Source organism: Alosa alosa, chromosome 10 (genome assembly GCF_017589495.1).
Source record: "Alosa alosa isolate M-15738 ecotype Scorff River chromosome 10, AALO_Geno_1.1, whole genome shotgun sequence".
NCBI lineage: Eukaryota > Metazoa > Chordata > Actinopteri > Clupeiformes > Clupeidae > Alosa > Alosa alosa.
In genome coordinates, this window is record NC_063198.1 from 24,136,718 (window position 1) to 24,150,856 (window position 14,139).

At 42.1% G+C, this 14,139-nt stretch overlaps 1 protein-coding gene across 2 annotated transcripts in view; it reads right to left on the reverse strand.

The window, feature by feature from the left end:
• cacna2d2b (calcium channel, voltage-dependent, alpha 2/delta subunit 2b) overlaps window positions 1-13,937 on the reverse strand; it is a 30,809-nt gene extending 16,872 nt beyond the window's left edge. Inside the window, exons 1-8 of one of the 2 annotated variants that reach the window (XM_048254440.1) lie at window positions 13,616-13,937; window positions 8,670-8,751; window positions 2,950-3,066; window positions 2,503-2,562; window positions 1,683-1,727; window positions 1,264-1,393; window positions 820-951; window positions 86-143 (exon numbers count right to left, since the gene is read on the reverse strand). In XM_048254440.1, the coding sequence (XP_048110397.1) occupies window positions 86-143; window positions 820-951; window positions 1,264-1,393; window positions 1,683-1,727; window positions 2,503-2,562; window positions 2,950-3,066; window positions 8,670-8,751; window positions 13,616-13,731 (740 nt within the window). In that variant the 5' untranslated portion in view covers window positions 13,732-13,937. The remainder of the gene's footprint in view (window positions 1-85; window positions 144-819; window positions 952-1,263; window positions 1,394-1,682; window positions 1,728-2,502; window positions 2,563-2,949; window positions 3,067-8,669; window positions 8,752-13,615) is intronic. The other variant, XM_048254441.1, reaches the window with a different exon arrangement.
• Between the last annotated feature and the right edge of the window lie 202 nt (window positions 13,938-14,139).

Sequence of the window (14,139 nt, forward strand, 5' to 3'; positions counted from 1 at the left end):
CATTTCTGTTTCAGGTTACAGTCTCAGAGAGAGAGACGCCATTCTCTATCACATGACAGTCATCAAGCACATCTGGCATGCTCACCAGGGTCTCCGTCTGACATCATAAAGGTCAATCTTGTCAGGTACTCTCCACGGGGTAGCTAGGGAGGTCAACAGCAATAGGACGTGAATTGGACACACAGCCATGCATACAGTTGATATATATCCATACCCAATATTATGATCAATAAAGTTGATATACACACTGAATATTATAATCAATACACTTGATATACACACAGAATAGTATGATCAGGATATGTGCATACAGCTGACTTTATATACATTACTCATTATGATCGATACACGTTACGTTCAGCTGAGGACATTCATCAGCAATTGTTCTGAGTATGTAAAATAGCTTGTTCTATTCTTTGAAGACACGGAAATAAAAATATCTCCATGAATTATTCAGGACACATACATGTGAATAATTTATTCTTGTCTCTGTGTTCAACTGTCTGGGGACAATGGCTCTAGAAATGACTCTGTGGTGCAAAACTAGAGCTAAATACTGCAAAAGTTATTAAAAAAAACAACCCTATGGTAAAACTGGGTAAAACGTTGCAAAATGCCTTATGGACCCTTAAAGAGAGTTCCATTATCAGCATCATAGTTGGCCCCACAAGGCTTCCTTTTTAATATTCCATATGTTATCTTAATGCAGAGGAAGTAGATTGGGGCCAAAATAGAACGTTCAAGCATTGTTTTTGTTTTTATTGTTGAAAGGGTCTATAAAGGGGGCTGAGTTTGCAACATGGCTAGGTTTGGACGTACCTGGATAGTAGCGGGTGACCCCTGTGGCGCTCCCAAAGGCCTGCCAGAGGAGGGCAGGGTCCTCCCGACTGTTCTCCATGAACACCTTCTCCAGAGCCTGCGTCCAGTTCAGCTCGTTCAGAATCACCGGCGCTACAAGAACAGGGACATTTGTCCTTTCTGGTGGTGGTGCTCTGTGTTTGTATTATTTATTTTCAGCCCTTATGTCTCATTAATACAGTAAAGTACGTACAACAGACTGTTTGTCCAACAAAAGCAAACCATAGATCAATTGGAAATGGAAATGATCCTTTTATAACCACCTTATGGCTGATTTGTATATGAATATGTGATAAGTCAGAAAGCTTTATCGTCTTTACAGATGTTAAATGAGGTTTCTGTTTCTTTGCACATGAACATTTGTTTAATAGTGCTGAATCAGAAATGAGCACATTACGTCCTTACCACCCTTGTAGATGTCTGTGGGGATCTGTACTGCTGTGAATGAATAATTGACATGGTTCTTGAAGTTTGGATCATAAACAAACTCTAACTCCAACGAGTTTGATGGCTCGCTTTCACCCTCCATGGAGTACTACAGATGTAGAGCGAGAAAAACAGACAGAGAGAGAGAGGGAGAGAGAGAGAGAGAGAGATTTAAATTGGACATCTGTGAAACATCTGTGCCTTTGGGTACTCGTTGAGTAAATGCAAAAATAACACATAACGGTAATTTACTGCAGTAATGACTGAGAAGTGCACTGTTAAAATGTCAAGCTATTGAGATAAAACTAGCAATTTGCAACTGCAACTGTATGTAAAGCTGTTCGATGTACTGAAATCTTACAACAGTTAGAGAAGCAAACTGAATAGTCATAACTCACATAGTCCAGGTCTGCTTTGGAATCATAGTACTTCATATCCAGCTCCTACAAAAACATATCAAGTGGATTTTTGAGACATAGAGATTAAAGGAGTAGGCAGCTCCAGCTTTTGAATTTTACTCAATGTAGTGAGATGGTGCACTACCACCAGACGGCTACGAGCACAACCCCCCTGCAGAGCGGCGTGATGTGTGTGTGTGTGCGCGCGTGTGTGTGTGTGAAAGTGTGTGTGTGTGTGTGGGGGTTACTGAGTCAAGGGGCCTGCACTCTGCTCTCCGGCCTAATGGACTGAATCAACCAGAAAGTGGCCTGCCACTGTCTGTAGGACTCAAAGCGACCCCACGCCATGGGCTAAAAACTTCCCGGTGGCGTGCCACGTCAGAGCCACGTTCGTTACATTTGAATGAATTGCCATGGTGTGATTCATGCTGTACTCAGAGTGAGATGCGTGAGCTCTTAAGTCTACACTGTGCTCTGCTAAAGCCTTACTCCCTCACAATATTTTTGCAGGTGTGGCACCGAGGGCACTGCTAACAGGAAGCTGTTCCACTTTAGAGGAACCGGGTACTCGGGAACTGAGGCACACATGAAGGCAATAACTAAGAGGGGGAGAGTGTCCCATTAAACCACAGTATTGTTCTACAGGTTTGGAGTTGTAGAGTTCTCCCGTTCTGTGAATAAATCATAGACTATCCATTTTGAGCAGGAGGTGGGTGGGAAGTAAGTCAAGATGGTAATTTGGGGCAGCGGTGGGTGTGATATGACACAGTGCTGTGGTGGTGGTGGGTGGGGGGGAGCACGTATTCCTGGGCACGCTGACCTTGATGCTGTCCTGCCAGAGGTGCTCCTTCTGCAGACGCTCTGCCTCGCTGGCCAGCCTCTGTGGGTCAAAGGTCAAACACTCGTGTAAGTACTGAAAGACCAATCACTCGGGAGGGCTCAGCTGCAAGACACAAGCTTACTGACGTGAGTTTATTATTGAGGATTTGGCCCAGTTCCTAATATCTCGCAGGCATTAATAAGAAGCTTAGAGGGTGACTCACATTTATTTAAAGTAATACTGATATAGTGTACGTAAGCTGCCGTGAGTTGCAGTTGAGATAAACAGTTCAATTCAAATTAAACATAAATGAGCAATGGATTAATAGACTATCTATAATGGATTTATGACTATCGGATCGAAGCATCACTATGTAATGTTATTATGACATTGAGACTAAAACTGAGGTTTAGAGGATGGTATTGGTTAAAATGATACAGCACTTACACTGAGGGCCTTGCGTTTCTTTGCCAAAAGTTTCTCAATGTCTGATGCCACCCTCTCCACCATATCTTGTGGGTTGTTCTTCATCAGACTGTACTGTCTCCTTTTCTCACTGTAGATCTAAATTAAAAGGTTAATGCAAAGGACAGAATATGACTCATTCTGTAACATAGGCATCATTGTCTATCAGTAACCTTTAAATAAATAACAGCCACAAATGTTAGGGAAAGAAACAAATTCTTGGTAACCAACACTGAAAACTGGGGAGAAAAAAATGAGAGGAGCCAACATTTCAAGAGCACAGAATGGTGAATTTGTGAAGTGAGACTATCTAAATCTAAAAGGCATTAATTCAAATGTAGCCATAAGCAGCGATCATCGGGGTCCAAGCAGTGGTTTGGTTCTTAACGGGAGCATTTACTGTCTAATTACTGTCTGTCTTACTATTTACTGTCTTACTAAACGGAGTTTGGTGATGAGCTAGTGGGTGCCTTATTTCCACCCACTCGGCACATCAACGGTTAGACCAAGAATTCTCGTCGGGAAATTGAAATTCCATTGGAGCTCCAAGAGGATTAGTACACGCAGCCTTACACCACTGTTTACAGCTCTTCGAATCACAATAAAATGTCATTTTTGGTATATAGCTAATCTAGATACACTTATGGGGTGGGTGCTTGCATTTCTTTAGGAATCCGCTGTATTGGTTTGTATAGAAATTAATATTAAGTGACACATACACGTAATGGCGGAAATAGGGCATGGCCGGAAATAGGCGACGTTCCGATAGTGACAGTTTTTGCTACCCAACAGTGGGGCAGTGAAAGAAAGAACTATAATAAAAATTATATTAATACTAACAATAATAACAGTGATAATAATTATTATTAATATTATTAATAATCTTTATTATTAATAATAATCCTTACAAAAACAATAGGGATCCTGCAGTTTTTACTTCTTGGACCCTCATAAAAATCCTCATAAAAAACAATAATTATTGGATTGAGATTATTAGGTATAGATAACTTCAGGCAAAGTACTCACACAAACTCTAAGACAACCGTAAAGACCAATAAATAACTAATTGCCTTTAAATAACCAATAAACCAACCATTCTCAACTCAATCCAGAACTTCTGAAAAGGTGGTTCTTACTGCACATTATGGCAGGGATTAGTAATTAGGCAGTGATCTAAAATAATTATTGTGGGAGAGATAACTCTATTACCCTTAATGACCTATTAGGGGAGATGTACAACAGCAGTAAACATATTTTAGCCTGGGCTGAATCCCCTGATGTTGTGAGTCCTTGTCACTTTGAGCAAAAGTGTCTGGCTAATCCCACTTGCCCATTACCCATAATTTGCAATGCATTTTTTCTGCTTTATCATACAGCAATGCTGGTGATATTTCCAAACTTCATAAAACTATTCTACAAACTGTTCTACAAATACACTACATACTGTATAACCCAACCATAGCATCATGTAAGTTGGTGTGTGTGTGTGTGTGTGTGTGTGTGTGTGTGTGTGTGTGTGTGTGTGTGTGTGTGTGTGTGTGTGTGTGTGTGTGTCTAAAATGAATCTCTCGTTCTACAATTAATACAAAATGGGTGCACTACTGTTTGACAATGACCAATTTCTCACTGTTTATATATTCATAGCTGCAAACACTACTTCAAGTCAAAGCTGAGGCAGGGAGAAATAACACATACAGTACCAAAGCAGAGTGGATGGATCTAGGCTCATATCCTCAACGTATCACAGGCAATGTTATGGCTGCATGGATAACTACACTTTCTCATGGGATGATTTAGGAGAAGAAGAAAGCAGTTCTTTTCTTATGTGCAAGGGTATGCCAGATGCTGAAGTGGCATTGTGCAATGTTTGAGGCTTGAAGAGCTGTGTACCGTTTGAATCTTGGGTAACTCTTTTTTTGGCACACTAGAAAGAGACTGACGTTACCATTATTTTATAAATGGGATATCAAAGATATCCCAAACATTCATGAGGATAAGAAAACGGCAAGAGAAGTCAGGTCTACTGCATAAGCCAAGGTGTGGTATGATACCAGCACATGCTGGTGGTGCTCATTAGTGGTTTAGTTCCATAGAGTTTTCTTAGGCCCATTATCTCTGTAAATTGGGACACCCTGAAGGGCGTTAACCTCATTATATAACTGTGCCATAGCAGAAGCATAGGACACAAGGTCCTCCACAGACAGTGTAGTTATCATACACTAATGGTTGGTGTCACAGTTATCCTGAGTGCTAAAAAATTATAGATGCCAGAACATTTGACTAGCTTTATTTTAGGGTGTCCCGATATAGGGAAATTACTGCCAACTACCAGCCAATCAGAAACGTGCATCAATGAAGCGTAGTTCATCCACCTTTATACACAGGTTTCCATGCAACGTCACAAATAAAATGTGCATGCAATTAAGGGACAGAAAGCAGCAAAGAGCACAAGGAGTTGTTGTGTTGTTGTGTAAGAATTCAGCACAAGGAGTTGTTGTGTTGTTGTGTAAGAATTCATGCCTTCACCAAATAAAAATGGCGGAGGTGACATAATGTCGTACGTCAAGTGTGTATTAAATGTCAGTGGACTACTAGGACATTGTGGCTTGCCTCTGAGTATCTTTTGCCCCGTGGCTGTGTGTATCTAGAAATGTTGGTAAATGAGAAATGTGTCTATATACTTAATTTCTCTTTGACCCAATTGTTTACCTAAGGTCATTAAAGTAACAATTAATATGTAAAGTAACAGGAAAGTAACAATTAGGCATGCTCACCAAAGAGCATACATACTCCATTTTAGATAAGTTGTTCATTGAATAACAGACAGATGTTATTGATGTGAAAAGCCCTGAAGATTGAGTGGTGTGGTTCAATTGGAGTCAATCTGTCTGTGTGGAAAAAAGCCCATTTGAATTTTCTAGATCAAACATGCCACCAGCATGTCACAACTCACATTAACAAGTGCACCGATTACCAATCCATCCTGCAGTTGGGATTCTCAAATGTAGCTTTTCTATGATGACTTCTGAGCAAATAACTTCAGTGCAATGGGAAAGGAACACCAGTTAAAGAGCAGTAGTGACATCTTTGTAGCAGCCAACATACTTGCCTAAGAAACACCACTATCAGTAGGCTACAGATGGCATAGATAAAAGCTAGCTAGCTAACTTACACTAATCTCGTTTGTTTCTCTTACATTTTGTGCAGACTATTCAGTACAAAAATCAAAATGGATTAATTGATGAAAACCCTTCCAAAACAAAGTACCAGCTGTGAACAAATAAATGAGCTGATACAGCTGAATGTTTTTTCAACAAAATATCATGTGTCAATACATGGTGGAGAAATCCAATAATCTTTCCCTTTTCTCTCTCCCTGGCTGAGTGATACAAACAGCTGTAGGCGGAAACACCCAGCTGGTAGATTCATGCCCATACGCCAACGCTAGATCCTCCTACGGCTGCATTACCAGCCCAGGTCAGAGGTCAGGGTAGAGGTCAAGGATCAGCGCTGAGCCAATAAAACTGAGAGAACAAGTGTGAGTGTTCACCGTAAGTCACAACTCTGGGGAAAGAAAAGCTGGCAGTGTGCATTAAAAATCCATTGAGACATTCTCAGAATTATTAAGTCATCCATTCCTATTCTTAACCAACATAGTTGATGCGCACCAAATACGCCTTCCGTTTCTATTCTCATCTTTTGTTCTGCAACTATAAATGGCATGGTTGGAGAACAAAGAGTTATTACCTACTGATTACTACTGATTGATTGATTTATTTATTTATTTACTTACTTACTAACTACTTTACTGTCCAAATTCTCTTCTGTATCCAAACAAATTATGGAAAAAAGATGAAAAGGCAAAGAGATTTAAAAAAAAAAAAGAAAAAGGCTCTCCGGTATGAGTCATAATCCCTGGTGACATGAGATCCACAAATGATATGAGTATTTTACGCTGCACTGCAACTGCGAGAAAGAAGCCCGAGTGCAGTAAGAGGGATTTAGGGGCTGGGCAGGGGATGATGGCAGACGCTGAAGAGGCCCTCGATCTAGAGCACCGTCCACTATCCTGTACAAGACACTCGGAAAGGATTATGGGTAAATTAATGAAAAAAAAAGAACTCAGGCTCCCATCAAGGCTTTACCGGAGGCGGCCAAACCATCTGTTCAACGCTCACACAGGAGCAAAGGCACGCGCTCGGGCGTCCGGCCCGCTGTCATGCCCTCCCTGGCGTCTGTCATGGCAAGCAGAACACACCTCCAGAAGTCTGTCGCTGCAAGCCGGATATACTCCCTCAACACGGCTCATCATCATACCATGAATGATAACCCCACCCCAGACAAGCAGGAAAACACTGCTGGTTTTTTTTTTGAGTGCAGCTGTACAGAATAGGCATTTTGTATTGATATGAGGAGTTGGTTTTCTGTCAAAACAGCAATCAAAAGAGTAGAATCCTCATAGGTAAAATGCAAAACACAAATCAAGTATACTTGGCCTATAAACCTGATTTACATTTTACATGATGAGCATTTTTGACATAATAACACTAATAGGCTACTAATTATTATACGACTGCAAGACAAAAGGATCAATAATAATAAATGGCGAAGATTTTGTCATAGACTTACAAATGACTAAAACCACCAACTCGCAAGACCAGCCAACAAAAGAAGAGGTAGAGTGCATACGCTCCCTCTGAATTATAGCACACAGCTCCATCCTTACATACAGTATCTCACAGAACGCATACATGATTTGGTCCCAAAATCTTTACACATGAATCAACCAAGAAGCAGCAGGCATGCAAGAGGTCTATGCCCACATTCATGCCATCACAACAGGGCTCGGCACTCAACCTAAATCAACACAAGCTGCTTGTGAGGTTATGTCTTATTAGGTCTGCATACTATTGGAATTTGGCCAATATTCAATATGACATTTTCAAACCCATTTTGGCTAACTGCAGATGCCGATACCATTATATACATGTCTTGATTCATTTAATTGAAGAGAACACCCACAATACAGTTAACCAGTTACTCGTCTTGAGATGGCCGACTGATTTTAGAAACAACATAAATCATTTCAACTTGAATTAGATGCAAATTATGGCACATATATTTTCTATTCCTACTTTAATAGGTCTGTATGATGCTTCCCCTGGGACTGGACCAGCTTATCACATCAGCAGAAATATTCATATCTGTTGATGATGATAATTAACTTATTTGTTGCATAATGGCTGCCATGCATCAACCAGGTGGGTGCAACACTGGTGGTGTTTAGCGAGGTCAGGCCTACCCCTTCACTGTAAAATGCTTTTGGGTGTACTATAAGCACTATAAATGCAATGTGTTACACTATAGGATCATTTCTAAGCCCACCTCTACCTGTCTGGCCTGATTTGCAATTGGCAACTTTCCTCAGAACTCCGATATTGCCAGACACACACCTCCCCATATTTGCACATGAAAGGGGGTCTACAGCAGACAGGGCAGCAGCAGGCAGGAGGAAGGAGGAAAATGAACAGCTGACCCTCCCTCTGGGGGAAAGACCACACCCATCACCACCCTGTCTCCGTTCAATTATTCACGCTCCAGCTGTCTGCATGAGTGCATTCCATGAGAGTTGTAAAGCAGTGATCATTCACCATCACCAACACACACACACACACACCACACAGTCCGATAGGCACACTCACCCCCTTAAGTTGCTGCGCTCCACTGATGTGCTGCAGTACTCTGTCAATCTCCTGCTCGATACGCCGGGCCCAGTGCATGATCCTGAGGGGGCACACAGTACGAAATGAGTTAGCAGAGAGGAGAGGGCAAGCAAGGCTGCTATGCACACAAAACACATAGCACACAAAACACACACATTTGAAGAAGATACGGCAGGTAAGGCACCATCCATTTCTCAAGGTCACACAGTTTCAGCCACAAACACCATGAGCTGAGCTGAGCACAGAAACAACAACCTCAAACACGCTCAATTTCTAAACCAAATCCTGCAGAATATCTGATAGGCTATTTCAGAGCAGCCAAGACCAGCTCATGATATGTAACCATCATGACATGGCATTTCATGATGTACTCCAAAAGCTATATTTATTTGTAACTATATTGTAACTATATTTCGCCCGAAGTAGACATCTCAGACCATGTTGACCATCCCACTGTGAAATTTGAATCGCAACCAAAAAATATATTTATTCCACCATGTGGTACAGTAATGATGTAGTGTCCATGGTACTGAATGGTTAAATGACTTAATGTCGCCTTATGGCATTTCTCTGTGTAAACAACCCCAAAGAAAGACAATTTTACAGAATGCAGTCAATCTGAGCAAAAGTAATTTTTGCTAGTCCAATGAACCATTTTGTGGATTATATCATTAGCACGTCTCCTAAAACTTTTCAACTGAAAGGATAGAAGGCTGTGTAAGACACAAAGATTTGCCCTGACATCTGAACTAAACTAAAATCAAACAAGAGTGTTACACTCCAATTAGTTTTTTGTATGCTGATGAAAGCTGTGTAAGCCTATCTGTCAAAACAGACTCAGCCTTCTCTGCCCAATTCTGAAACATCAGTACTGAATACACCACATCCGTAACTAGGGCGACTGAAACACAACTGCATCATCAGCAACAGACATCTATGTTGTGTCTTTGCTTGATTGAGGTATTTATAACAGTTTATTATTCTGAACTCTTTGCTGCAAGCCATGTTTCCTGTCAGTGGCAATTTAGCCTTCACTCACTGATTGACACCATGACAACAAGATACTGATCCAAAGATGTTTTTAAGTCATATACGCACAACTCAGGCAGCACTGCTGTCAACCCATCATATTTACTTCATCGGCTCCAACCAGTAACCTCTGCCTACCAGAGTGAACACGCAAATTAAAAAACCTAACTCAACCCATAAATAAACCTAACCAAACCCATAAAATACCCTAACCTGACCCATAAATAACCCTAATCTAACCCAAATAACCCTTACCAGGATGCTAGTACATAATGGGCTCTTCACTCATCTGGTTCAAAGATGACCAGTTATCACCTAGCCACACTTACCCAATCCAGATATTTTCCGCTGTTGGTGGCCACTTTACATCTATTCAGTTTTTTTCAATATCGGCATTAAACAAATGTACACGGTATTATAACTATGCTCTTTCACAAGACTGAATACCACAACACCGGTATGCCATTGCAACCATAGATCACCCATAGCCTCATCCTCTCAGCCCCAAGAACACATTTTGTGGATCTCATCAGTAAACATACCAGTGCCTTGGAGAGGACCTTATTGGGTCATTGTGGATGATGGCCTTCTCATCCTTCCACATGCTATCATGAGTCCTCTCCGCCTTGTACTAAGACTATTTGGTGGAGCAGCAGTATCGTCACCGACTGGCAATTGATTGACCTGGGTTCGATTCCCAAATCCTCTCCTGCGAGTCCCAGTTTCTTTGGATAAAAGCGTCTGCTAAATACCAGTCAACTTTAACTTAAACATCAAGACAGGGCTGGATGTGCCAACACCATGGAAATCACAGTCCTGGTCCATGTAATTGTCATGTTCATTATGTAATGGTCCATGCTACTGGAGCCCAACTCATCACCCCTGTGTTGGTCTGCCTGCCTAAGCAGTAATAAATGGTTTACAACAGCCTGTAATCTTACACCTACACAGTTCAGTTCAGTTATGTTACTTTGCTGTTGTTAAGCTTTGATTCTGCCCTCACAGTGTATAAGTATTTTGCGTACTTTAATTGCAATATCAGGGTGAAGGACAGCTTTAATCGTAATGTTTGTTTTGGTAATAATAATAGATTATGAGTTATAGGGGGTGTCTTTTAGTGCTATGTAGTATTGACAGTTCCATAAAAAAACACTCTTTTAATTTGAATGCAAGGAAACTGGATGACTAAAACGATAGTGTGGCTTGGGTCTCTTACATCTGTCTTATTGTCATTTTGAATGTCTCTAAACTGCATTTTTTTTATTTATCTAAAATCCTCTTTTCCTAACGTCTTGTTACTATTGACCAACTTGATGTTTTTAATATGTTCAATTATAGCAGTTCTGCAACTCATACGAGGCTGCCAGTGCCCCCTGGGGTCTCCTGACCAGGCTTGATCCATCTATAGTTTCATTGGCCTTCATGTTCCTATTCCAGCTATTTCATTTTACTGTTTAATTTATTCTATATCTAACATCTAAAGCGTCCTTCATTTGGTATGTGTGGTGGTGTCGTGAGCTGTAAATAAAGATAAAAGAACACTACACTGTTAGGACACTGCCTGACAGAGAGATGCTTCAAACGTCTGTTCATTCAGCTGTTCCCGTGAGAACTCATTCATGCTGAAGCACCGGAGGTGTTTGTTCCTGTACCTTTTCTCTGTTTTGTGCTCAACCTCGGAATAACCTCACTCATCTTTGACTGACTGACTTGACTGTTTTGATCTTGGAGGTGATGTCAAAATATGTTGATAAACTATGTATAAAAACAATAAGGAAATGTTTCACAAGGGTGCATGAACATATTTAGCTAGCGTATACAATTGAGCAGTGTGGCTCAGTGTGTGAGTATATGGGTGAGAGCGTGAGAGTACGTATCATCCTAAGGCAGCTAAAGCACTCTTGGACCTTGGAGAGTGTGCTCCATTTCCTACACACTCTACCTATTCCACTGGGACTCGCATAGTGCGCCTCAGTCTGGCAGAGAGCTGATGGAACAGATAGCACACTCACTGCCGCCCCCATCCCCTCACACACACACACACACACACACACACACATGCACAAGCGAGAGAAGGAACGACTAAAGGAGACATACAGGAACCGCATAGAAAATGCTGTGACCCATATTCAGCTCCTCAAAGATGGGAAAACAATCATGAAGGTGTGGCTGAGCCGAGCAGGAGACAACCAGAGCCACGGAGGAGACGGGGCACGATCCAGTGACACGCCGGGAGACGACGCATACCAGACGGCAAAAACAGGAGCAGCGGAATTTGATAAGGGAGGCATGAGGCTGACATGAAGAGAGTGCCATGAGTGGGTGAGAGAGAGAAAGAAAGAAAGAAAGAAAGAAAGAAAGAAAGAAGGGGGAGGAGAGAGAAACAGAGAGAGAGAGAGAGAGAGAGGGAGGAAGGCAGGCAGGCAGAGCTAAGGGCTGTTGGTTGGACTGGGGGTGGAAAAACAGAGGGAGGAGTTGACAGAGGGAGGGAAAGCGCAGCCAAGAGAGTGGGAGAGAGAGTATAAATCCTGACTGCTGCTGCAGCATTAATACTTAATTGGACAGAGCTGCTGCTGCTCCTTGCTATGCCTGCCTGGTACTGTTTGCCTGTATGGAAGAGCCAGGTGGACTGAGGAACAGCCATTTGTTTCACCGCGCTCAGCAGAAAACTGTGGGCTGAGGGGAGAGGGCTGCCACCTTCTCCCCTACAGTGCAATTTATCATCCACCCCAGTCCCCTTGCACCCCACACTTCCTTGTTACAGCAATCCCCTACCTCCTCCCCTCATTGGACCACCAGCCGCCCAGTCCAGTAAATCAAACTCTGATTGGAGGAGACTTTTTTCGCTTTCTGTCCCAGGGACTACTGTTGCATCTGGCAAATCTCTGTGACTCCCATATAGGGCATGACTGGAGATTGTCTAGGGAGGGGGAGCTCCTATGGCAAGCACCAGCTGTGACTGCCTCCTCCTCAGATCTGAGTAGTTGTAGAAAATATGAACAGAGAAAGGGATTAAATGCAGGGGTTCAGCAAGGATTACAATTTCAGACCTTGCTCCAGGGCTTCCAATCCTTAACCATGATACCAGGTCCATGATTACACCAATACCGCAGCTGGATCAAAACATCCTTGAACACTAGCATAAGCTGCGCCTTAGTCAGCTCTACAAAAAAAAAAGAACCATGGGGAAATTATTCTCAAGGCAAATGATTAACAACCACGACAGAGTCTATCTGGTCATTCTGTCTATTAAAGGCATTAAATAATCTCATGGTTGGTCCATGGCGTTAGCCTTGCGCACACGGGGGCTGGCTGATAAGCGCTCTCCATGTCTCCAGCCAAAAAACGTACATCACACCATCAAGATACATCGCTTGTGCTGTTGCCACAAAACAAAAACTGACACGTTTGAAACAAAAACAACAGATATTGTGTTTAACAAATGATATCTGCAAGGTGGGCTACCACAAGGGAAACAAGATCACACATCAGACACATAAAGATCACTCAATATCATACACATTTCAGGCATATTAATAACATTATTTCTAATACGCGGATTCATGTGGTATGATGGATTTAAGCACGAGATTAAACGCAGGCGTAAAACACATGAAACCGCACAGACGGAAAACTATAAGTCAAAGCAGTAGTTAGGCATATCAATCGGTGGGTTAGCATCGAGAGACATGTTGTGTATTCGTATAATCTACAGAATAATATTTTCAAAACATCCCAGGGAGTAACAGAGTGGTTTGCTATAAAGATGGATTGCATGCATGCTCCTGCCGCACCACAGCATATCACACATGAGACACACGCATAGCATAAAGCCTTGATCTGGACCCTTGCAGTCAATGAACACAAAAATACGACTTTTCAATAAAGAGACTTACGTGTACTGCTGGGGAAACCTGTGACTATCCACTCCAAGCCATGGTACGCAAAAAATTAGGATTATCTGGACGGATATTAGGCAGGCGATGCTGCACGGCTGTGAACATATCGCCATTTTCCATTAAAAAGCCAAAGAGCAAAAATAAAAACCATGCAAGACCAATTCTCGTGAAACGAGGTAAGGCGAGTGGTCTTTAGGATTCGTATATTTTTGAGTACATGCTACCAGTTAAACTAAAGGCGATGGCTGATGTGTCCCATGCTTAGTGATCACTTGAAGCTGCTGCTGCCTTGATGCTGCGGAGTCGCACGCGCGCTCGCTCGCAGTGAGCAAGACAGGGAGCGGGTACGAATCAAGGCGCCCAAATCACCCGAGACACAGCAGGGCACAGATTCTCGTGCTCTGACGTAAGTTATGCATATTTTAACATGCTCCACGCAACATTTAAACACTGTAATGCTCTCATCTTTATGAGCCTTTATGTCTGCAATGTCCAATCTGTTAGACACCAGCATTGAGTCC